The following is a 23,365-nucleotide window of genomic DNA, read 5'->3' on the forward strand; positions in this document are numbered from 1 at the left end:
GCAGAATCAAAATCCTGGGATGAAAGTGCAGCCTAGAAGCTGGCTCAGCTGCCCAAATGACACGGGGAAGAAAATCTCTAGAAACTATCCATAAATCTTATAAGCTTGTGTATTTTCAGCACTGAAATAGGAAAAAAAAATTATCTGTCTTATTAGGAAGTTTTATGAATGGAATGAGGGTTTATTAAGATTTATACACTGGTACAGACCACCCAGTCTATTACCAGTGAATTTTAGTTATCATTTCACTGAAGAGACCCTCATTTTACCAGGTACCTTTCCTGTACTGATAAGGTGATAAGGGATCTTCATGTAAAGTCATTTTGCTACCCAAATGGATGCTTACATTCACTCTGCTGGTCCCCAAGTTATCAGCGAGAACCACACGAGACGTTTGGGTGGGGACATTGCTGAACAGAGCTGGGGCAATTACTTTGTGTTTTCCCAATCTACTTTTAAGTTTTTCCTGCTCAGCACAGGACAGACACGAGTACGCACAGTAACTGTGCAAGATCAAAACCTGAGAGGAAGGAGAGATCCAACGAGAAAGGGAGGCCACTCTGACATTTTAAAAGGGCAAATCGAAAGCAATCAACACCCAACAAAATGCTCACTGTAGGAAGAGGTGATAGCGTAGGATATACTTGGGCTCCTGTAATGAGGCTAACAAGTGCTGTGTGTTTTAATGTAAATTAACACAAGATAATCTCTTCACATATTTAAGTGATGCACTTCAAATTAATTAATACATATTTAATAGAAGTCTTCTTGAACAGCTGTTATTTACTTCTGGAGTTTCTACACATTAGCACTGCCTGCTTTGCTCTGCTCTGAAGTTGTTCATGCTCCAAAGCACTTTAACAACTTGGGCTGTGTAAAAATTGAACACACTTCCCCAAAGAGACAGCCTTTCTGATAACTTAATATTTTTACATTAAATATTCAAACACTTTCTGAACAAAAGGTCAAATTATACTTACAGCATCTGTGTGAAACAGGCAGGCAGATGCTCAATGCTGCTAGACAAACACTTTCGGCACAAAGAATGATAAAGACTTGGCGATCAGTCACATTTCTACGCTTTAAAATCAGCTTTCCTTTACTTCTGCTCCCTAAATTCTGCACTTACTGTTAACATGTAACAATACGGACGCAACGTATGGCCTGTTAACTCCATAAGCGTTAAACAGCAGCATGTTAAACGAAATCCTGGCACTGAAAGTGCTGTCTGCAGCATTCATTGCATGTTGCGAGTGTTACGCCAGCTCGTTCAGGTTTCTGCCTTACAAAGAGCCCTGCCTATGACAGCGTTTCCTTTAGACCTTGCATACAGCACTGAAGGAGCTCTCACCCCCTTTGTTCAGATGGAAACCCATCCAAGTCCCAGTCACTTCAGAGTTTTTAAGATGTGAGTGAGTAAAAAACAATTGCAGGAACATCCACGTAACACATTTTCACACTCATGGCAATGACTTCTGGCAACGACTTCTGGCAACTGTAATAAGTTTGTTTACATAGAGTTATCATCCCTGAACAATCCTGATCATGAGTTGTAGTTTTAGCTGACTACTGGAAGATGTTGACCCTTCTCATGGCCTTAGAGCACCAGCCAGCACTCACTGCTTACATGTCGGTCTTTCCTGTCCACAGGTTTACTGAAATAACTCTCCATCGTCACTAAATCTTCTGTGCAATGATGTATGGAAAGGTATGAAACCTGTGAAAGGCCTGAAAACAGCCCTAGATGCACAAAGGTGAAAACCACATCCTGCTTTAAGCACACTGATATTACTAATATCTAACGTTGGTCTTTATTTAATGCAGTGTTTTCACAATAAAGAGGACAAGACGGAACTCATTACCCAGGTTATGAACTTAAAGACTAAAGCAGATCAATGCTTTACCTGGTAAATATGCAGTGGATGTGCAAGTGTGTGAAGACAGATTCAGAAAGCATCTTCACTTCCTCGAATAATTCTGCCCTTCCTATATCAGCAGCTTGAGGTGCGAGGAAGGAGGACAATGGCCCAAGTTTTCCCCTCCAACCCCTGAGTACAGCTGGTTCAAAGCTGGTTCAAGGCTTCAGCTCGAAGCGTTTTCCTGACACCTGTGAGGCCCCACAGACATTCCCACTGGCACAAGAGAACTGTTGGTTTTGATGGGAGTGCAAACACGTGGCAGATTAAAGGCCTGTGTAAATGTGGACCTTGCTAAAGCAGCACCAACCACAATACACTTGAATCGATTTCTGTGCACTGAAACTTCGCCTGCGCATTTAGGAGGAAAAGGGAGAACAGAAGAATGCCAGGGTTGTCACAGGGTCTAAAGAATTCCTTTTCCAGGATGTCAGCAAGCAAAGGGATCTCACTGCTTCTGATGGGAGCCATGTGAGAGACAGACAGGTCCAAAAAACGGAATGTGAGAAGACTTCAACTCATGCTGTGACATTCTGGAATCACCACTGTGTTAATGAAACTAAATTTCTTGAAATTCTTTCTGCCTTTGGAAGGAGAATGCATCTTTTGTTCAGAGAAGCAGGGGCGCTCTGCCAGCTGACACAACAAATGTGTTTGTGTATGTGCTTTGATACCTACAAAACAGCTTTCATCAGCACCAGCAGAAGCCTGATGCGTGGATGTCAAGGAAAGAGATCCCTGAGGACAAACTCAGCTCCCAGTCCCAGGGAAAGAAAACACGTGCTCACATTTTATACAGCCACAAGATAACAGGTATTCTTTGGGTTCTTTTAAACTTCCTTAGAGCTAAATATCAAATTCAAGAGGAACCTCTTGCAATACATACAGTGAGACTGTCATAAATTCCTTCTACGTTTTACAGAAGAGAAAATCTGTGTTTACCTGTCAGCTTTGGTAGGAAGGTTTCCAGCATAATTGCACCTTGTGTATTGGAAGGAACCTGGCAGTTTTTAACAGCACTAATACTAGTCTGGAGAGGTACAGAGCTGTAGGAGCTTGCTGAAAAATAACAATAAACCTTTATTAAAATTTCCAATTTTTGCAAAAACATTTTGACTAAATTCCAATTCTACTTAAAATGTAATTAAATATTTACATTTATTCTCTAATAAGTATTGTAAGTAAATCAATTTCCCAATTATCTTAAACTTTTGTTGGGTATGCAATTACTACATTTTTGTAATAAATGCACAATTCTAATGAAAAAATAATGATCTTGAACTTTAATAGAGCCCTTCATTTGAGGAGATGAAAGTGCCGTACACTCATTCATTTATTATGTCTTACAACCCCTGTGTGATGTAGGTACTATTATCATCATTTTACAGATGGGGAGACTGAAAGGCTAATTAACTTGTCCAATTTACAATACTCTTAGCTGTAAATTTAGGGCATTCTATTGTACTCACAGGCAAAGCAAAACTCATCTCACCTGTGAGAAATATTTACTTCAAATTCTTAAACTCCATAAGCATTTTACCTATAGGACAGAACCTGTTATGTGGCCTTCGGAGAGCTGGCTTTGCACTGGTGATGGCTTTGCGAGCCACAGAACCATGCTGCCTGCAAACAAACACCAGAGCATCAGTTTATTGTGCAGCGTCCCTGTGTTTCCCAGCTGGTTCCGGAGATGCTGTGTGTGTTCAGTTAATGTTATCAGCCATATGAGCACACATTTGCGTTTCAGTTCTGCACTTACACACACAAATCCTGCTTGCTGACAAACTCATTCTCGCAGTTGACTTATGTGTTCCATAAATCTCTTTACTCGGTCAGGATCAACGCCATTTGCCCAATAACCTTGTTTCTTGAAATATGAACCAATTATCAGAGCGTCTGCATCCAAGTAATTCCTCACGTTCTCCAGCGTCACTCCAGAGCCAACCAGCACAGGAATCTTCACAGCATGTTTGACCTCTGAAGAGAGGAAACCGAAACCGGAGTTAAGTCCCATTTTTGAAACTCTATCAAGACTCTAATTTGTGTACTTCTTCAACAATAAAAAAAAGCTAGTAATGAGAAACTCACAATCATGATATTTCTTACTTCTACAACAGAGTGAAACAACTTCTCTAGAAAAACCAGCCTCCGCTCCGAACAGCTGTGCAGACCAACCTCACGTCATTTGTGCATTCTGCCGCTGTATGAAATGCTGCAGGACGTATTTCTGGCCACAGACCAGCGGATGGTTTCAGTGCTATGTAAGATATGAAGGTTGGGTCTGGGTACCATACCTCTACTCCTCTTTACTCCCAAGGAACAAGATTTAAGCCCGATTAAGCTGAAGTGGCTGGCACAGAATGTACTGCATTTCACTCTGTTCCCTCATAAATCCATTTTGATTCTGCACCCCCGGTAAGAAGAGATGCCAGCAGCAGGAGGCACTTCGCACAGTAGGACCAGACCCTTTTACCTACTGTAACTGCTACCACCATGCTCCGAGGCTCCACTGTGCCTGACATACCACAAACACACAGAAAGGAGCTCTCATTGTGCTGCACAGCACCCAGTATAGATCCAAGCAAACCAGGTCCATTGCCTTGACAAAGGACTTACAGATGCTGGAGTGACTCTCAGTTCAAGAATTACCCAGCATCCTTCTCATCCTTTCATTTCCAACTGGCCAACCTAAGAGTCACTTGCAGGGCTGGATGCTTGATCTCTTACTTAGAGAAATGCCGTGAGGCATTATTTCTGGCATTTAAAAACATATAAATTGTTTTAATTGGCAATAAGCTGAGGTAGGATGGTTAGAGACGCAGTAACAAGGGAAAGCATATATGCAACATGGAAAAGTCTTCTTCAAAACATTATTTGTTTAAACAAAGTTTCATCAGAAGCCTAACTTATTAATTATGCTTCAGGGAAAACTAATTATTTATTGCCTTCCTCCTTCACCAAAGAAAGGGGATCAATTAAAATACTCTTGGATCTCTTTTTAGGTCACATGCCCTACCATTTTTTCATCTAGGAATAATAACTCCTTCTTACAAGCATTTTAACAAAGAAACAAAACCACTCCACATGGTCCTTATCGAAAATTTTAAACAAATCAGATGGATCATGCATATATGATTAAAACCATCGTTATTTCTATGCATATTTTATATCCTTATAGTCATCCTGCTTACAGCAGCAAAACAATTACTTTTTAGTTATTTTCAGCATCACTACTGAAATCCTGCTCTAGAAAAAAAAATTATTTATTTAGTATCCGTGTGCTCTTAGGAATTTCATATCTGCTTCACATAGATACTGGTGCACAACAGAGGTGCTACAAGTGACTATGTGCAGATTTGTGCAACTGTACTTTACTGCATTCCCAGACAAACAGCGTCCTGAGTCAATATTAGTTTTTACGACAAGTGCTCAAGGCACATTAGCAGGTAGTTGTTTTATAGTTATTTCCCATGAGCAGGAAAAACAAAAAGCCAAACATTTAAAAGGAGCTTGATCACATGGTGTAAGCCAACAGCTCAGCCCCAGCAGGCAATGAGTGAAATCCAACAAAACCTGGGACTGCTGTGAAACTATCAAAACCCCCAAAGCTTCCCAAAGTAGCAAGGTGTCCAGCTCCTGCTGCCCTCTGTGTGTGACATTTGGAGCTCACACACCTCTCCTGTGCTGGAGATTTATTTGGATTGATGATGTGAGGACCACGAATGGGAGCGCTTCATCTGCGACAAGCCTGGGTACCTATTTAAGTACAGATGCCACTCTTCAGCATTTCTGAGCACATCAGGGTCTCAGGTTGATTAGCTGAAGGCAATTTGTCTATTGGCTGTGTTAATACAAATCCTAACTTGTAAAGAAAATAAAGCAACAGCAGCGAGAGATGCTTTTGCATGGCAATGTTCAGCCACTGTCAGATGTCTCTAAACACAGCACTTTGCTTTCACTCTCTCGGCTTTCTCCTTCTGATGATTTCCTTTTTGACACAAAGAGAAAAGGAGACAATTTTGTGCCATCACAGTCAGAAGATGCTGAAGTTGGCACAGCTTGCACGTCTCCGCTTTGGTGGGCTGTTACTAGAGGGCACTGTGCTCCTTCTCATGGCAGCCCCTCCACAGCCACTGCTCTAACACCACCAGATCAAACAGTGCCTGGTTGCAAAGCACAAGGAGAGCATTGGAACTATGGTATGCACAAGTTACAGGAAATAAAGGCCAAACGCTCCTGGCTTGAAAACAATGGTGAAGAGCAGCGCAAAAATAAGCGCCACTGTGCCAATAACTCGCTCAGCTGCTCTCCAGCACCTTTTTCATACGCAGGGATCGCTGTACCGTACACAGCCCTGTGTTCATGGAAACGCTCAGCTGTAACACACTGTAGTTTTTAATTCAAAAGCTTTTTTCTTTGTCATTAAATCTAGGGCTTATAAAAAGTACTGATCAGAGACTCACATCTCACGTTCATCTCTGAGAGCACTGTGAAGGCAGTAGCCTTTGTTCTGACCTGACTGTATCATCAAAATGCGAGAGGGTGAGTTTGTCTTGAGGTCCTTTTTCTGAACAGTAACGAAGGAGGCAGCTGTCACAGCAGCTGCTGGGTTTCCTGATGTACTCCACCTTCCACTAGTTGCTTGTCTGGGGCTGTTTGCTTTGTTCATGCAGACAACTAAGCAGTCACTACACAGAGCTTTGGTCACTTAACACACAGCCTGGATGTGCAGCAGGTCCAAAGGGAAAACCTGCTCAATGCACTCTCCAACCACAGAATGTTCCACAACACAGCAAAGTGGAACAAATTTCTACAACCTCTGAAATGAAAACATGGTTTACTAAGTAAACTAATTGTAATTCAAAATGCTCAGCTATAATTCCTGCTCCTGAATAACCTGAAGTCTGATTTTTAGACCTCCCGCTCCTTCAGCTCCTGGTGCCTGGTATGCCCAGAGTGTCAGAGCAGAGCCTGTCAGCACTGCGACGAGCAATGCTGATGGCATGCAGTGACCCAAACTACAGACAAACCCCTACTGAACGCCACTCCCTGGCTTGACGGGGAAACACTTGTTTCCCACACCCCATCACAAATCAGTCAATTTGATGCAATGACACAAAGGCAAACTCGCTTCTCTGTTACTGCACAATAATGCTGAGAGAGAAACATGACAAAGACCCCAGCTGTCTCTTGGTTGCACTCTCAAGAGATGTTGCGGTGTGATGAAAGGTGCCCAGCTGCATGTGTCGTCCTAACACAGCACTGCCAGGGCTGCACAAAGTTGTGACATGCAATATCGCTCTGACATCAATACCAGCTTTGCAGCCTGTAGATCTGATTTCATTTAAGCATCTTGCTGACATAGATATGCCTAATTTTTCATCTTCTCATATCCTGGAATATTGACTTTTAAGTTATTCTGTTAACTGTTTAGGCCAGTACACTCCTCATGAGAGGGCCTGCTATCACCCAGAATGCTGTGACCTAAGCAAAACAAAGCCCTGATCCCTGGATTCTTGCTTTCACAGCACAAACCTAAACACAAAATTAATGTGTGTACTTCATTACAACTGCCAAGTCTGATTCATTTTGTTCTTTCGACCCAGAAAGAGAACAAGACAGAGACTGGCATGTTTGCTCAGATGAAAGAAAAACAGAAGTCATGGTACTGTCTGGCTGGAATCCTGTGGTAAAAACCTATGGGCTTAGGGGTCAGATTTTGATCTCCAACGCAGGAAATCAAAGGAGGCTGCACGTGCATACGCGAGAGCAGAATTTAACCTGGGACCTGGGATTTTGCCCCAAGACTTAGCAAATCCTTTTTTTTTTTTTTTTTTAAACTATTTGATCTGGATTAAGAGTGATGGGAACATTAATGGCAGGCAGGCATGGAGGTCTGGAGTCTCTAAGATGTGCGTAGCTTCCAGGGGCACCCGTTCCATGGATCATTTTTAGTTCACTGTACCAAAGCACCCAACTAATTCAAGAGCTCAGCCTTCACACCAAATCATCATTTTGTTTTTAACATTGGTGATTGAAGTGTGGTCATTTATAACCTATTGTTTGGCAAAAAGTTCAGTATGTATGAAATAAGAATCCATTTTAATAAGTTCAACATTCATTTTATTTACTGTTCAGAATGTCACCTCTTAAAAACTCACCTTTTCTTGCAGGACTTACAAATTCATTGCAAAATATAAAAATGTTTAACTCTTCTATGGAGATTTCTAGTTAGTTAGGCTAATTTCTAGTTAGTTAGGCTCTAGTTAGCCTAATAAGGCTATACAGTAGCTTTCTCTTATATTAAGACTTCTTAGAAATGGAACAGTTTGAGGTTTTTCTCCATAATTTTACACACATTTTAACATGTTGTTCATTGAAGCCTCAGCATCTTTCAGTGCTATACAAGCTTGAAATAATTTTCCTTTTTTTCTCTCACACCAAACTGTTGTTTAGACACACACAGAGCCAGTCTGAAGGGCACCTCAGTCACATCAGTTCTGCTGTACTACATCAACCCTTATAGCAAGAGCTTCTTTTCCTCCCTCTTTTTCCCTTATGGAACGGCAGGTATATGGATTTCTGTCCACATTAATCCAGAAGCTGATTCCCTGCCTGTTCTCCACCCTCTGTGTGACAGCTCTCACCTTTTAGCTCCTGGGGGTTAGCGGGCAATCCGGTTGCCATGCCAGTCAGCACCACCCCATCAGCCAGAAAGAACTCTGCCGCCACCGCCGTCTCGGCCACGCTGATGTCTGCCGTCAGCGCGTGAGCACTGCAAACAGCAGGAATGGACCCTGTGGTTACTGTCGGCACACACATTTGTTATCCATCTTGTGGAATGTTTAGACTGCATTTCTCCAGCCTCCTTGCTGTCAGAACTGCCAAAGGCGGTGACAGAGGAGAATTGTCCTGTTTTAAAATGGGAAGGGAAACTGCAGTACAAACGACAGGAAAAAAACCAAGTCTTTTCCATCAGGGAGCAATAACTGATCTATCTGTTGCTCTGGATCTCTTAAGTCCAAGGAGTGATTGCTATGATTGCTAAGAGTGAGCGAACAAGTATCAGCTGAGGCAGCTGCTTATACGCTGAGCACCTGCATGAGCACACGCAGCACGTGGACTTCAAATGGGAATTATGGATGTGCAGTTAGTCAGAAATCGGATTCTGTTGCCTAGAACAGAATCGACACCCTCCACTTCACAAAGTCCAGCTAAGAGAAAGTATAGTTATTACCTGTAATATAATCACGGGAATCATCATACATAGCAGTCACAAACATCAATTACCTGCAACCTAGTGTTCCATCAGCAGTCATCGATACCTGGGGGACGCACTTGGCTGAAACCCACAGCAACAGCAGTTTGTAATTTAAACTGTTCTAAACTTCAAGAGAGTTCCAGCCATTGCCGGTACAACAGCTGACTATTGTTTGTCTGTTTCCATTTAAGCAGAAACCAGTGGCTACGGCCAACATGCAGCACTGATAAGTGGGGATGGAACCGGCCTCTTTTCTGGCTCAGCCCGGATGGACAATGCTCTTGCAGAAGGCTGGGCTCTGGCCTCTTCAGAGGCAGCGCATGTGTGCAGTGAGCTCTGCTTCTGGCAATGGATGCAAAGCAAGTACACTAACTCCTCTCTGCTGAGGTACCCAACACTTGCAGTGATGTTGAAAAGGGGCTTAAGAGTAGCAGGCATCCAGCAGCCAGGACACGGAGGGCAGTCGTAACACAGCAAGGAGGCTGCAAAACCAGTTTCTCTCCATCTAAAGAATAGGAGGCCAGGAGCTCTCAGCAGCAGGTATATTTTTCTACATTAAAAACTCAACCAACAAGTCCTTTAACATTTACTTCTCAGCTTATGAATCTGCCTGAAACCTCTTTTCGTTTCTTAAAATGAAAGCTCTTTGAACAACAGTAAGTATAATCCAAATATCAATGTGTCAGTTGTCAAAACAAAGAAAAAATCACATGATGCAATCAATTTTTTACAAAAAAGTCTAATGCAATGCATTTTAATTTATACATATATACACACAGATACATATATAAAAAGAAATCATTAGAAAGAAATTGCTCTGAAAGGACCTTAAAAGCTTAATTTGATCATACTGCATTGTTTCCTTTCCATTCTGAAATTAATGACTTGTTTATTAGGTAGTTAGGATCTTCAAGACTTGGTTGTTCTCATGACTGCCCCATATTACATGCAAACATTCTAATTAGGTTACTTAGCATGTATGATACGTAACACACGAGCAGCTATTCTGGGGAAAAAAAACCCCAAAGAGTGACATCTAAATAGCTGAGAGCACCACATGACAGGCAGGGTAAAGTATCAGCAGAAAAGAAACTGGGTTCACCTGTCAGAAGTTTCTTCTGTTTGATAATTATAGAACATAACCCATACATAAACCCATAAACAGCACTGATTTAAGTAGAAGAAATCAAGTGTTATTGACAGGAATAAAAAAGATTTTTTTTTTTAAATGCCAAAATATTATGATCTGGATGCTTTTATCAGCTTGCGTAACTAAAAATAACTGCGGATGCCCTACCTCCAGAAACAACATTTCTTAAACGTAATAGGCATATACACCATTACACACAATCTCACCTAATACCACAACTTTTACAATCTGCATTTATAAATCCTGAAGGTTAAGCAACTGCAGCCTTCACAGATGCAGCATCCTGCAGCTTACAGGTGCAAATTTATTTTCAAACATATCCCCTAATAGCACTGCAAGATCTTGCTGGAACAATAAAGCTCTCCCTACATCATTGACTTTCCTGACACTAAATAGGCATGAAATAAAACAATCAGAAAATGCAGAAAAACATATGATCATTACTACATTCATATTTATAGAAAATATTGCTTGTATTTACCTATGTTTCTTTTTAATATCAGCGAAAATCTGAATGTTCTCTGCTCCAACTTGTTTTCGGTACCGTAGCAGGTTCCCTGCGCAGGCATTTATAATTCCTTCATCAGCAACATGAGAAAACACAAACCCTTCTGCCCGGATAAAGTCAAGACCTGGGAAAAAAAAAAAAAAAAGCAGCAATATCTCAGCTAAAACTGACGACTGAAAAACAGAAATACTGAAACCAAACAAACCCCCACCTTCCTGCCCCTTTTATTTGATCCCAATACAAGTTGTTCCCTGTGCTCTAGGACTAACAGCCTTGCTTTTCCACATATTCAAGGTTCATGTTCTTTATTTTCACCCATATTCTCTCTGACTTGTCCCTTTCATCTTACCCCCTCCCACTCCCTTGCCTCCCATAGAGCCTGCCAGCTTCTCCCCCATCCCCATGGCTCCCTTTTTTCTCAATCCCTACCACTTTGCTCCACGTGGCCCAGAACAGGCGGCTGCAGACCCTGCCCTGCCTCTTGCCAGTGGGCACGAGCCAACAGAGGAGCGGGTAGGTCAAACACAGCTCCTTTGTCCAAACAATGCACCCTCTCTCCAAAAAGGGTCATTAACTTGGCTCTCTCCCCTCTCTCCAGATACTCCTTCACTGCATTACTTCTTTCCCAACATCTGCTCCCCTGCTAAATATGCCAGAACTTGGCCATCAAGTCAAAAAGCACCACGGATATGGACACAGCCAAAGGAACAGCACCGAGACCTTGTTCTTCAGGAAACGAGGCAGGTAAACACAGCCTGCAGCACATTCCATACAACTCGTTTGACTCCATCTGAATGTATCTTGTGTTTCCTACACAGCACCACATCAACAAATTCCTTCTAGAGCTGAAGGTACAAAAAAAACCAGAAAAGGTTTGGGAAGAGTGAAGCAGCAACTCTGCCACATCTTAAGCAGAGAGTTTCCATCATATTAATCCATTTTTTGTACTAGGAAGGTTTTGTGGGATGGAAACTTAAGTTTAAGATTATGAACAGCAAGGACTTCACACACTTCATCTACAAGAAGCCTGATCCAGTGGGAGGTGTCCTGGCTCCTGGCAAGGGGGTGGAACTAAAAGAGCTTTAAGATTCCTTCCAAATCAAACCATTCTATGACTCTATGACCTACTCTCAGGCACGCCCTATGCAGCCTTGTGGTGAAATACTGAAGCCTTGGGCCATGGTGGAATAAGTCCACAGCTTTGAGGCATGAGACTGAATTCTGACCCTGATTGTGTTCCCTCTTTTCTCCAGTCTTCCACAGCCTTGTAGCTTGTCTCACCTGTCACATCACAGATGTGCAAACAGTCTACACTCATCTTGTCCAGCTTTTACTCTTCTTCCAGTCTGCTTTTGAGGTCTCTTCCAGGCCCATCTGAAGCTCTGCAGCTGCTTCAGCTTTGGAGCCAGCTGCACATTGAATTAGAGCTGACATCATAGCACGGAAACCAACGGATGTGAAAGCAGCCATCAGGGATACAATCCCACCCACCGGAGAGCCGTTTAGGCAACAGGGGCCTCACCTTAACACATTTCAACTATAACATAACTGATCTTTAAAATCTATTAACCAAATGACAAGGTGCTTGTTTATTTCAAAATTCCTGCTTCATTCCAGAAGCCCTGAAGTTGCAGAAAGAGCAGCTCATGCCTGACAGAGGAGCCTGTATTGCTTAGCAACACAGACCTGGCTAACAGGAACATCGTAGATGGATGTCAAATCAAATCTAAGCTGTCCTCTGCCTCGATACCAGGGGTGAAAAGCACGGCGCAGTCTCAGGATCCAAAGATGGGTGTGCCACAAGCAGGGTTACAGGTGCTGGGAGGCACTAGGTAATAAACAGAGCAAGACTTTTGCTTTGAGGAACAAAAGCTATTCTACTGAAATCACCCAAGCTTACAGCACAATTCAGAGTTAAACGAGAAAAACCACTTCTTATCCAATCAGACTATTGAGGAGGCTAGAGAGATGTTACATTCTCATAGCAATCACAACGTCTAACTCAGGACAGGAGCCATTCACTCAGTAATTTCATTTGTTGAAGTCACTGCTCACACATTGTTTGTTGATGCTTGGTTTGTGTTTCCTCAATTTAGTAATTTAACTTTGTACTAAGCATTAGATCTGCACTTACCGTACTTCGTCTGACAATGCTGCACTCTCTATCTGGGTTTTCAGGGGCTGCGAAAATACAAATTTTAACCAACTGCACAAACCAAATCATTACCCTTCTCTTTTATGAAGCCATAATCAGATTTCACTAATGAATTAATATTTATGCTTATAAAATTGTGAGCAGGTTACTATTGCTTACTTGAAGATCTAGCAAGTTGAAAAGCAATACCCATTGAATACTTAATAGGCAGGCCCATTCAGACTTATATGGGAACAAAACCATTTTGTAACCTTGCTGGAAAACAAGAACAGGAAATTCCCAGTGAATCCTAATAATCAGAACTTCAAGACTATGTCAAGAACACAGAATCAAATTATTGGCCACTGCAGTGTTGGTTCAAGGAACCAGAAATTCTCTCTTTGTCAAAAGTTGGTATTACTCCACTCACTTTAACCCTTCTTAACCAGCTTTACCTGAACAGCCGTGCAAGTCTATTGACTGGAGAGGAAAGCTCTGTTCTTTTCTTTCCTTAACATGATAGTTTATGATTAAAAGGAAAAAAAAAAGACAGACTGAAACACTTCTTTTGCTGGGTGATGAAATATTGCAAGATTGAGGTGATGGAGGAAAGAGTGCTTTTACTTTATCCATCTTAAATGGATGTGTACATCACTGCACTTTAACCCCACAATACAGCAAACTGAGAAGCCCTCTCCCAGGCGTGTTCCTTCCTGGACTTACGAAGTCCAAAGGAGTTGGGAGCTAGGATTAGCTACTTCTGCAGAAACGGCATCTGACCTCTGCAAGGCAGCAGCTCCTGGCTGCTGCTGAACGGTGGCCTTCAGGTCTTTACACAAAGGCAAGATGCTGCAGATAACTTTATTGCTGACACTTCATTTTACATGCACAGTAAATCCTGGCTCCCGGCTCTTCTTATGCTCCTAATTCAAAAAGAATCTGAAACACTGATTTTGTGCTGAAAATGAAAACTCAAGAGGAAAATGAGGAAAATAGCAGGCTTTGTCTGCTATTGATGCTAGAGGCATATGGTCTTCGTGCTGCGAAGACCTTTTATTACTAAGGACACTGTCTCGCAGCAAGCAGCTCCTTCTGCACTCAGCAGGAGCTGCGAGCTTGGGAGAAGCACCTCCAGCAAAGCCCACGGCACTTGCTCCTCTCCTTGCTCTGCAGTCTCTGAGGATGCTCCCAAGGCGCACACACCTCTGCTGTGGTTGTCAGGGGGCACGTAAGAAAAACAGAAAGGCAGCATACAATTCTGCCCAGTTCTAATCCCCCTTTACGCAGCATCCTGGGCTGTAGCAAACAGATTCCTGTGGAGGAGATCTGTGCTGGTGGTCGAGGGAGAGGGACGCTCTCTGAGACCAATGCTGTATTTATAAAGGAGATAGAGATATCCAGGTACCTGGGATACCTTCTGATGTGAAGTCTCTCTTAATCAGCTACCAACTGTGTCATTATCATTGATAAGGACTAATTCAGAAATGGAATTTCAGTAATGTGATCCTTAAAGGAAAAGGGCAGTTTCACAGTTGAGATGATTATTTTAAGTCCCCTCCAAGTGAACGATTCTATCCTAAATTTATGAGATGAGAGAAAAGAAGTTCAAGACCTGAGCCTTGATCCACAGGCTCACCCAGGCACAGGGATGCCACACTCTACAGCAGACTTGCTCCCATGCACCAGATTGAAGCTCTGGCCAGAATGAAAGAGCATAACCCATCTCTGGCCCATGTGCCTGGATTTTCCACCCCATAGAGGCAAGATAAAGCCAGGAAGGGTACCTGGAATATCAAAGGTGTTCCCGTGCACTGCTGCAGAGATACATGCTGTTCTGTGCCTCAAAGATCAGCAGATGGCCAGGCCAATACACCACAATGTTTCCCGATATCCTTCTTCTCACCGCTAACGTTGTCTCCTTTAGGTTAGTGATGGGCCAGTTACTTCTGTCTCCTCAGTCATTGCCACACGTCGGTAATGGAGAGCATGCAGAACGTGTGAAATAAAGGGAGTACCACCAGCACATACTCCCTGTATTGCAAAGGCTCTGCCTCGGCTACAGTGATAAATCAGAGCCAAGCAGAACATCTTGCTAACTCACAAACACAAATGGCAGCTGAGGGCTTTGGGGCAATCCCTTTAGACACCACATTCCTTCTAATACAAGTTGTGCTTCATAATTAGCAAACACTGCCCCGTACCTTTGCTGAAGCACCCAGCACAAACTCTTTTGCTGGCAACCCTTCCTTCAGCTGCCTATGTGAATAAATAAGTGTTTCCTAAAGAACCAAAATCAATTCAAACAATACTCAGCTGCCTCATCCCCTTAAGCAGCAGACTTATCCAACACCACCTCAATTACCAGGGAAATTCAGGAACCTCATCTGTTGCTGTTTAGCCACCCACAACACGTTTACTAGGACAGCTATACATTGCTGATGCTGAGCTCCTTCCAGACATTCTGTAAACCTGCAGATTTTTTCCTTCTTCACAAAATAAAATTACCACCTTCACCTAGAGACCATTTATGGTTTCCCTCTACAGTTCTCTTCAGAACAGTTACTTCTACCAAAGACAGAAGTTTACACAGGGAAAAATGAATGACTGCAGAGCAGCAGAGGATGATGCTACACAGGTTTTTTAGCTAAAACACTCTCAGCAAGTATTTTTTTGCAGAGAAAGCATACAGGGCTTGCTTTATTAATAGCCACTTATTAAATCTTTATTGACATTAGTCACTACTAAGTTGGTACTGAAACACTACTCAAAGATTTGCTGCCTACAAAGGAGCACTCATTTTACTATGGCTTTGCTTTAAATGGTTTCCTTTTATTTTCACTTTCCTGTTCAGTGAACTCCAGACCCTCATTTTTACAGAGGTGCAATGAAATGCATGAAGCACAGGCCTTTCCTCGCTGGCATTCTCCAGTTACGGAGCAAATAGTGCAGAACAGCAGTAGAGCTGAGAAAACCCAAGCCCTTCAGGAATCCTCTCCCTCATTAATAATTGCTGAGAAGAAAGAGAAATACATTGTTCCCAGGCTATATCCCCTATTTAGTGATCAAATTTCCTCCTAAAAGGGTGCATAACTCACTAATGGTTTGACTACTGCTTTTGAAAATCAGAAGTGTAAATATTTTTGCAAGTGCTGATGTGCCTCCTGTATGCTATGTGCATCCCTAAAAACTGAAACTGCATTCTGCTAGCATTTTTATTTTAGGCTTTCACACAGGTTCTACTGCAGCAATAAACTTAGGTTTTGTCAGTTCATCAAGTAGCTGGATACCTTGAAAGTGTCAGCCTCTGATTTGAAAGCACTCAAACCAAATCCCAGTTTAAAAGACAGCCATCAAAATTTCCCAAAGAAAGAAGGAATTTAAGACTTTTAGAACATATTAAATGTAGGTAAAACTGCCACTGCTGGTAAGATAGCCTACATTATTTTACCTGAAGTATGGTTTTCAGTTAACACCAGTATCTTACAGTTTTGCGTTCCTACAAAGTTCTGCCCGTTTATAAAATCTGTACATTCAAAAATGTGCAATCTTTCTGTATTCACATCTGTAATTTAGGCAGAAACAGGCATTAACCCTCAATTTATGAAGTATTCAGGAAGTACAAGCCTTCCAAATTAAACCAGCTTCCATCTTTAAATCATGGAATGTTGCATATGAAGAACTAAAAATGTTTCAGCAAGCAGTAGGAGCAGAAAGGTTAGCAAGCCTAGGATTCATGCAATAAAGATAGATTAATTTATATTTAATTTCCCCAAATGCAATTTAATTTTAAGCATTTTGGCTAGCTGTACACTCAATTTTTGTTATTACATAAAAAGCTTTGTTCCATCCATTCATTAAAAAAGGCAATGAAAACTTAGTTTTAACGGATAACAGGAGTAGCAACGACACATAATCAGATGCTGAAATAGGATGCTTAACCACAGTGAGTTAAATTTATCCTCAAATATAATTTAAGTAAATAGAGTTACACCTAAGGTGGCTCTTAGACGTGACTAGGTTTAAACTAATCACTATATTTAGACAGGTTTCACCTACAAAACCGTGGCAGCGGCCTTGAGATTTTGAGCTGCCTCCTACTGAAGCGCTGCACGTGTATCATCTGTTATAATCAAGCAGGCATCTTTCTCAAAATCTAATTTCTGTTTTTTCAGGGTACGCTGAGCTCTTCATGTCTCATTTTTCATGGTATCTATGTTAGTACAACACCCAATTTGCAGAGAGTAAATGCCATAGCAAACACCAGTAATAACTGACGAGCCATTTCTATTACCTGCAGCAAGAGCAACCGCTACCGCCTCTTGGTTTGCGGCGCACAGGACCTGGACGCCCAGCACGAGGTTGGGGCAGCTCCGTCTCACCGCAGCGCTGATCATAGTCATTGCGGCTGTCACTTCAGGCCCAGGGTGCACTGTGTAAGGCAGATCGTGCATGTTTTCGACTATCAAGCCATCCTGTGGGGAGTATTACAAAGAAATACGATTAAACTGGAAAGAAAGGAACTTCAACAACATGGTTAGTTTACTGTTCTGCTGTGGTGCATTAAAGACAGGGGATTTTGAAGGTTTTCCTTCAAAGGAAGGATTATCTACAGTAAATTGTGTTGATGCATGCAGCCACTTATAAAAGTGCTTTCATTAACAGCATGGTATTTGTAAGGAAATCAGGAAGAGAAATAAATGTGATTTTAACTATACATTCATCAATTAGGTTTCCTTTGATCCACCCTAAAATGTGAACCACAGGCGAATGAGTTAAATCTTACACTTCATTAAAAGCAGTGTAGAGTCACACTTCAATTATCCAAGTGGAATACTGGATATTGAGTATGTTTGGATAATGGAGGATTTAGAAATAATCAAGGCATTTTTCAATTCAATTAATGTCAGAAAATAAGTGTTATTTTGGATAAATAAAGGAATTCTTTGTTTGACTGTTGTGCCTAATACTATAGTGCTAACTATCAGATTCCTCCCACTCCAAAGTCAGAATTACTTGGGAAGATATTGCTGTTTATTATCGACCGGACCTCTCACTCCACACAGACACAGTCCCAGCAAATGATAGAGTGACGATAAAACACTCTGCTGATCTAATTTATGCAATTTATTGAAAATCTTTGTATCTTATTTGGTGCCTTGCACTTTTCCAATCACTGTACACTATACACCAGAAAGTTTTCAACAACTGCAAATCCCATATAATTTTCTCGAGGACTAACAACAACAATAGAAGTTCAGCCTTGAAATGTATTTCAAGCCTGATGTTTTCATTTGCTGTGAGAATGTTAAAAGACGTTAGAAATTTCTCACCTCCTTCGACCTAAAAATACAAAAATTTTAATAGACAAATTAATAGTATAAACAGAAAATAAATTCTGCTCTCTCCTGAGTTTTATCACACAATTTAATCCCTTAAAATGCTTTACATTTCAAAGATGTTCTAACTGAAGCAGAATAGAAAGAAGAGTTTTTTGGAAGGAATATACAATTAGGGATGAAACAAAGTTTGGTCAGTAATAACAGAGAATGAGCAAGGGGGGAAATAAAGGAAGTTTCGTAAAAACTTTCGTATGCAACGCTTCTTTAATCTTTGTGGCAGTGTAGAAGCCCTTTGGGCAGTAAAACACATGACAGTATATAAAAAGCAGTCAGCATTTAATGGCTGCATTCCCAGCTAAGCCTCAGACATCATAAACGAACACCAAAGTGGCGGCATTGGGAAATGGAGAATGGCAATAACCTGGTGGAACGTGGTCAGTCCACGCACACGACCCCCATGGCTCGGTGTGCCAGGGTTCAGCTGCCTTTACCAAACAACTTACGGCTGTGTATTTAAACACATCAAATACAAACTCCCCTAAAATCAGACAGACACAACCTGTTAAAAGTGATCCTCCATTATAGGCACCCAACATTAGTGCTACTTGGTGGCATTCATCCATCCTGAATCACAGAATTCTACTTCAAGAAAACCTCAACTAGGTGAAGGAAAACCAGATATGACACCTAACCAAAATACCTGTCCTCAATTTTGTTTCCATGTCCAATCCAACGTATAATTTAACATCCATCCTTCTCTACCTGTGCCATATGACAAAGGTGACATCCCTGCCCCAGCAAACCCAGAGCATTGTCAGCAGCGAATAAAATCACCACCTTTTTGTCGGTTTCTCTTGGAATTAGATCAGGACTGTTCCAACAAACCTGAAACAACCAAATGTTCTTGTACCTCAGACACAACCACTGAATCCGCTGTGGTGCCAACAGAGAGAGAAATCCCCGAGCTGTCTGCCCTCTGCACACACCACGATGTTATGTTGTTCATGCAAGAATACAGATGTAGGAAAAGGATTACTGTGGGACCGCACTATTTTAACTAAACAAACCCAGGTCAAAGAATACAATGAACCCTTGAAACCAGGTAATCCCTTAAGGCCACAAAACTTTAGTCCTTGGCTCAAGAATGCTCTGCTTGGCAGACATCACCTAAACCTGGATATCTGGGAAACGGGAAGCTTATCACAATGGCAAGGAGTGTGGATCTGCTAAACCAGAAGCTCCAGGCTTTCAGGCAAGATCAACCTCAAAGGACACGCAGGAAGAAAGGCATCAGGGAATGGGGCTGCAGATGCTTGGCCTCACTAGGAGCCAGAGAAGCTGGGGAAAAGGCTGGCAGAATTCCACAGGAGCAACACAGCGACACTGAGTTTTTGGTAGGTTGCTATTACTTTGGCAGCTCAGCATTTGCATAAAGCAAATTATTCCATTAGATACATTAATGGATTAATTCATTTAAAAATTAATTAAAACCCCCAGCCATACTGCTGTGCATAAAAAGTATCTGATTGAATTCCAGTTCAAAATGCAGGCATAGGGGAGGATTCCAGCACTTCCCTCTTCTGCCTTAAACTTACTACATTTGCTTTTCAGCAGTTGTCTGCCTGCAGCCTCAGGGTCCACAGTTACAGTGAATATTTTTTGTATAACTTTAATAACGCGTTATGCTTTTGGTACCATCCAACTATGTTCTTTTGCATATTATGTTTTGTTTAATTAAAAAAGAACAACATATGTTCTGCAATATAGAGCACTGAATTACAGATGCATTGACTCAAAGCTTTCTTTCATATTTTTATATAAAACATAACACCACAGATTTCTGTGTTTACTGAATTGATATGTATATAAAACAGACTTCAGTGCCATCAGACAGCTAATTAAAATGGTGGAAAGAAAACAGTTATGCTGAATTAAAGTTCTTGGAACTTAAGCTTATAGTTCAGAATCCTATGGGAAGATCTACTGTATTACATCCTCGGAAGCGGAATTTGGTTGGATAGCACAAGATAAAAAGCGTAGCAAATGCTTATTGTGTTCCTTTTTCACTGAATATTAAGATGATTTAAGTGTTGCTTATATATAATAGCCTTATTTTTAGTAATTCGCAAACAATATATTTCCTTTTTACTTGGAATGACTTCCAAAGCATTACGTATGTGCCAAGTGCCTCTTGTATCACAGTTAGCTACTGGAAAATAGGTCATTGAAATTGCTCTCTGATTATATAGAAAAATAATTTCCAAAGCTTTATTCCACTTATAGAGATGACCTCTTAAAACACTTCAGCTGCATGCACACATATTGCCACAGAAAAGTCTCAGATACAGCCACAAGAGTTAGAACTATCACACATGCTTTAAGTCAGCACCCTCCTAACCTTGCTCAGGTGCTCTTCTTTCTGGCTACAAAGCAAGATTCATCCAGGCTGAGCAAAATGAATACAAGTTAACTTGAATATATATATATATTGCATTTTTCTTAAAACAGATACACCCTAGAGGGATCACAATGCCTCACAGCTCGTTGCCTACAAAATCCTGCCTAGGAAACACACAAGTGCAGAGCACATGCGTTGTTAGCACAGATGGCTGCCTAACTGAACACTCACTTGTTTTCATTACTGTGCTCCATCACAAATATTTCATATTTATTATGTTAAGCTGTTACTGTGCCCGACAAGTCACCTTTTTCTGAATATATTAGGATTGAATTCCAAGTGTGATGCATACTGGGTGAGCAAGAGTATTTTGCACGTTTTTTGGTGTGCAAATGTCCTTGTCCTAATGCCCAAGGTTTGAAAATGTCTTAAATGAAAAAAGTGCAATGAAATGTTTAAAACACATCTGACTTTTCAAAAGGGCACACAGCCTGTTAAAATCTCCTGACCTATGAAGATTACCACACCACTTCAGGTCCAACAGCAGTTCAGTCAGCAGTACTTGCCTCTTCTTGCCTCTGGTGTATACTGGCCTCTCGGGACTTCTCTAGATGCACAAAGCAGGCACAGGATGGAAGGGTCAAAGAGGGTAGAAAAGGGCCTAAGCTTTTTTTATTCCCTGAATAATCTATGCTGTTTTGCTACAAACACAAAGGTGAGGCAGTCCTTCAGCCTAGAATTGACAGAGTTCTGCAGTACCATGGCATTCCTCCATGATTTCATTAAACCAGAGTGTTGTACAGTGCTAAAAATCCAGTGGCTGCCTTGGCAGACTGGATGATGAAGCATCCTGCAGCCGGATACACAAGTGCCAGCAGCCCTCTGTGTTGCAATCAACTTTCCACCTGTGTGGGGTTTTTTCCCTTTAATTGACTTGATTCTGAGAAATAGATGGTAAGGCAACTGGAATGGCACAGTTTGGATCCAAGCTTTTTCAATTGTTTTGGTGCACACAATGCTTATTTCAGGGTTTGCAATCTACAAGACCCGCTTGCTTCGTTGAGACAAAACATGTGGATTTAAACATTTTCCCAAAATGTGTAATTTAAGACATTTTTGATAAATTCTAGGTACTCCTAGACTCACTTTAAAATACCAGTTATGCAGAAGCAGCTTTATGTAAATGCTGCCATAGGAAGTCAAAACTTACAACTCCAGCATCCCTGTAAGCTTCTGCCTCTTGACAAGCTTTATCGATGATCTGGGTCAGTGGAAGAGAATTCCTTGGTGTCCCTGCAAGAATAACGCTGCTTACCCCAGGGCACATACAGGAGTGCCCAGGTAGGCTTGGAACTTTCTGGAGAAGATACATCAGATATGTTAGAGCAGCTTCCAGTACTGAACGGGGCTCCAGGAAAGTTGAGGAGGAGCTCTTGGTCAGGGAGTGCTGGGACAAGATGAGGAGAAGGGGTTTGAGCTGAAAGAGCAGACTGAGATGAGATCTTAGGGAGAAATGTTTCGCTGTGAGGGTGGGGAGGTCCTGGCCCAGGCTGCCCAGGGAAGCCGTGGCTGCCCCATCCCTGGAGGGGTTCAAGGCCAGGTTGGATGGGGTTTGGAGGCCCTGATCCACTGGGAGGCGCCCCTGCCCATGGCAGGGGTGGGACTGGGTGGGCTTTGAGGTCCCTTCCAACCCAAACCGCTCCCTGCTCCTACGAACCCTCCTTTGCGGCGCTCAGCCCCCTCCAGAGGGGCTGCCCAGGGAGCGATTCGGGAAGGACGTGGAGCTGCAGGAGCGAGCCCAAAGGAGGCTGCGGCCACTGCAAGGCTGGAGCCGCCCCGAGACCCGGGCTGGGAGCGCGGGGGGCGCGGCCCCTCCTGGCGGAGCGCGAGGCCGGCCCGCGGCACTGCCTGTGGAGCCAGAGGAGCGCCGAGGCCCGCGCCAGCCCGACGGCCCCGTGGCTCTGCGGGACCCCGGGCCGCAGCTTACCTGGCAACGCTCCCGCATGCACCGCGGCCACCACCGCCGCGCGCAGCCGCCACAAGAGCCGCCGCGGCCGCATGGCGGGGAGGAGCGAGGGAAGAGGGGGGAGAGGAGGAACGGGGGAACGCGGCCGCTGCTCCCACCGCCCCTCGTGAAGCCCCGCCCCGCCCCACACAAGCCACACCAGAGCACCGAGCCCCGCCCCTGTCCGCCAAGCCCCGCCCCTCCCCTCTGGCCCACCCCCGAAACTCCGCCCCGTTCTTATGGCCCCGCCCCACTCCATCGCCAGGCCCCTCATCCCTGGCCCCGCCCCCACGGCCCCCTGGCCGCACCCCCTTCCCTGACCCCGCCCTGTCCATATGACCGCGTCCCACTCCCTGGCCCCGCCCCTGATCCCGCCCCGCCGATTCCTCCCCTGACCCTGACCCCGCCCTGCCGATCCTGCCGCCTCCCTGGCCCCGCCCTACCGGCCCCGCCCCCGGCCCCGCCCCGCTCCCCTGGGCCCGCCCCTCAGAAACGTCCCTCTCACTGGCCCCACCTCCTCTATTGGCCCCGCCCCTCGCCCCGCTGGCCCCGCCCCGCCCCGGCGCGGCCACGTGTGCGGAGGTGTCGGGGGGCGGGGGGTGGCGGCCCCGCGCCCCGCGTTTAAATGTCCCGCCCGGCGCGGGGCGCGCTGTG

General features: G+C 43.3%; 1 protein-coding gene across 1 annotated transcript; it reads right to left on the bottom strand.

Annotated features, from left to right (window-relative positions):
* Positions 1-2,976: 2,976 nt before the first annotated feature.
* Positions 2,977-22,848, bottom strand: LOC104055786 (uncharacterized protein F13E9.13, mitochondrial). Its single transcript, XM_054078477.1, has 5 exons — positions 22,694-22,848; positions 17,261-17,441; positions 10,809-10,959; positions 8,564-8,691; positions 2,977-3,893 (listed from the first exon to the last, which is right to left on the bottom strand). The coding sequence occupies exons 1-5, from the start codon at positions 22,709-22,711 to the stop codon at positions 3,703-3,705; spliced, it is 669 nt and encodes a 222-aa protein (XP_053934452.1). The 5' UTR covers positions 22,712-22,848; the 3' UTR covers positions 2,977-3,702.
* Between the last annotated feature and the right edge of the window lie 517 nt (positions 22,849-23,365).

Source organism: Cuculus canorus, chromosome 13 (genome assembly GCF_017976375.1).
Source record: "Cuculus canorus isolate bCucCan1 chromosome 13, bCucCan1.pri, whole genome shotgun sequence".
Taxonomy (NCBI): domain Eukaryota; kingdom Metazoa; phylum Chordata; class Aves; order Cuculiformes; family Cuculidae; genus Cuculus; species Cuculus canorus.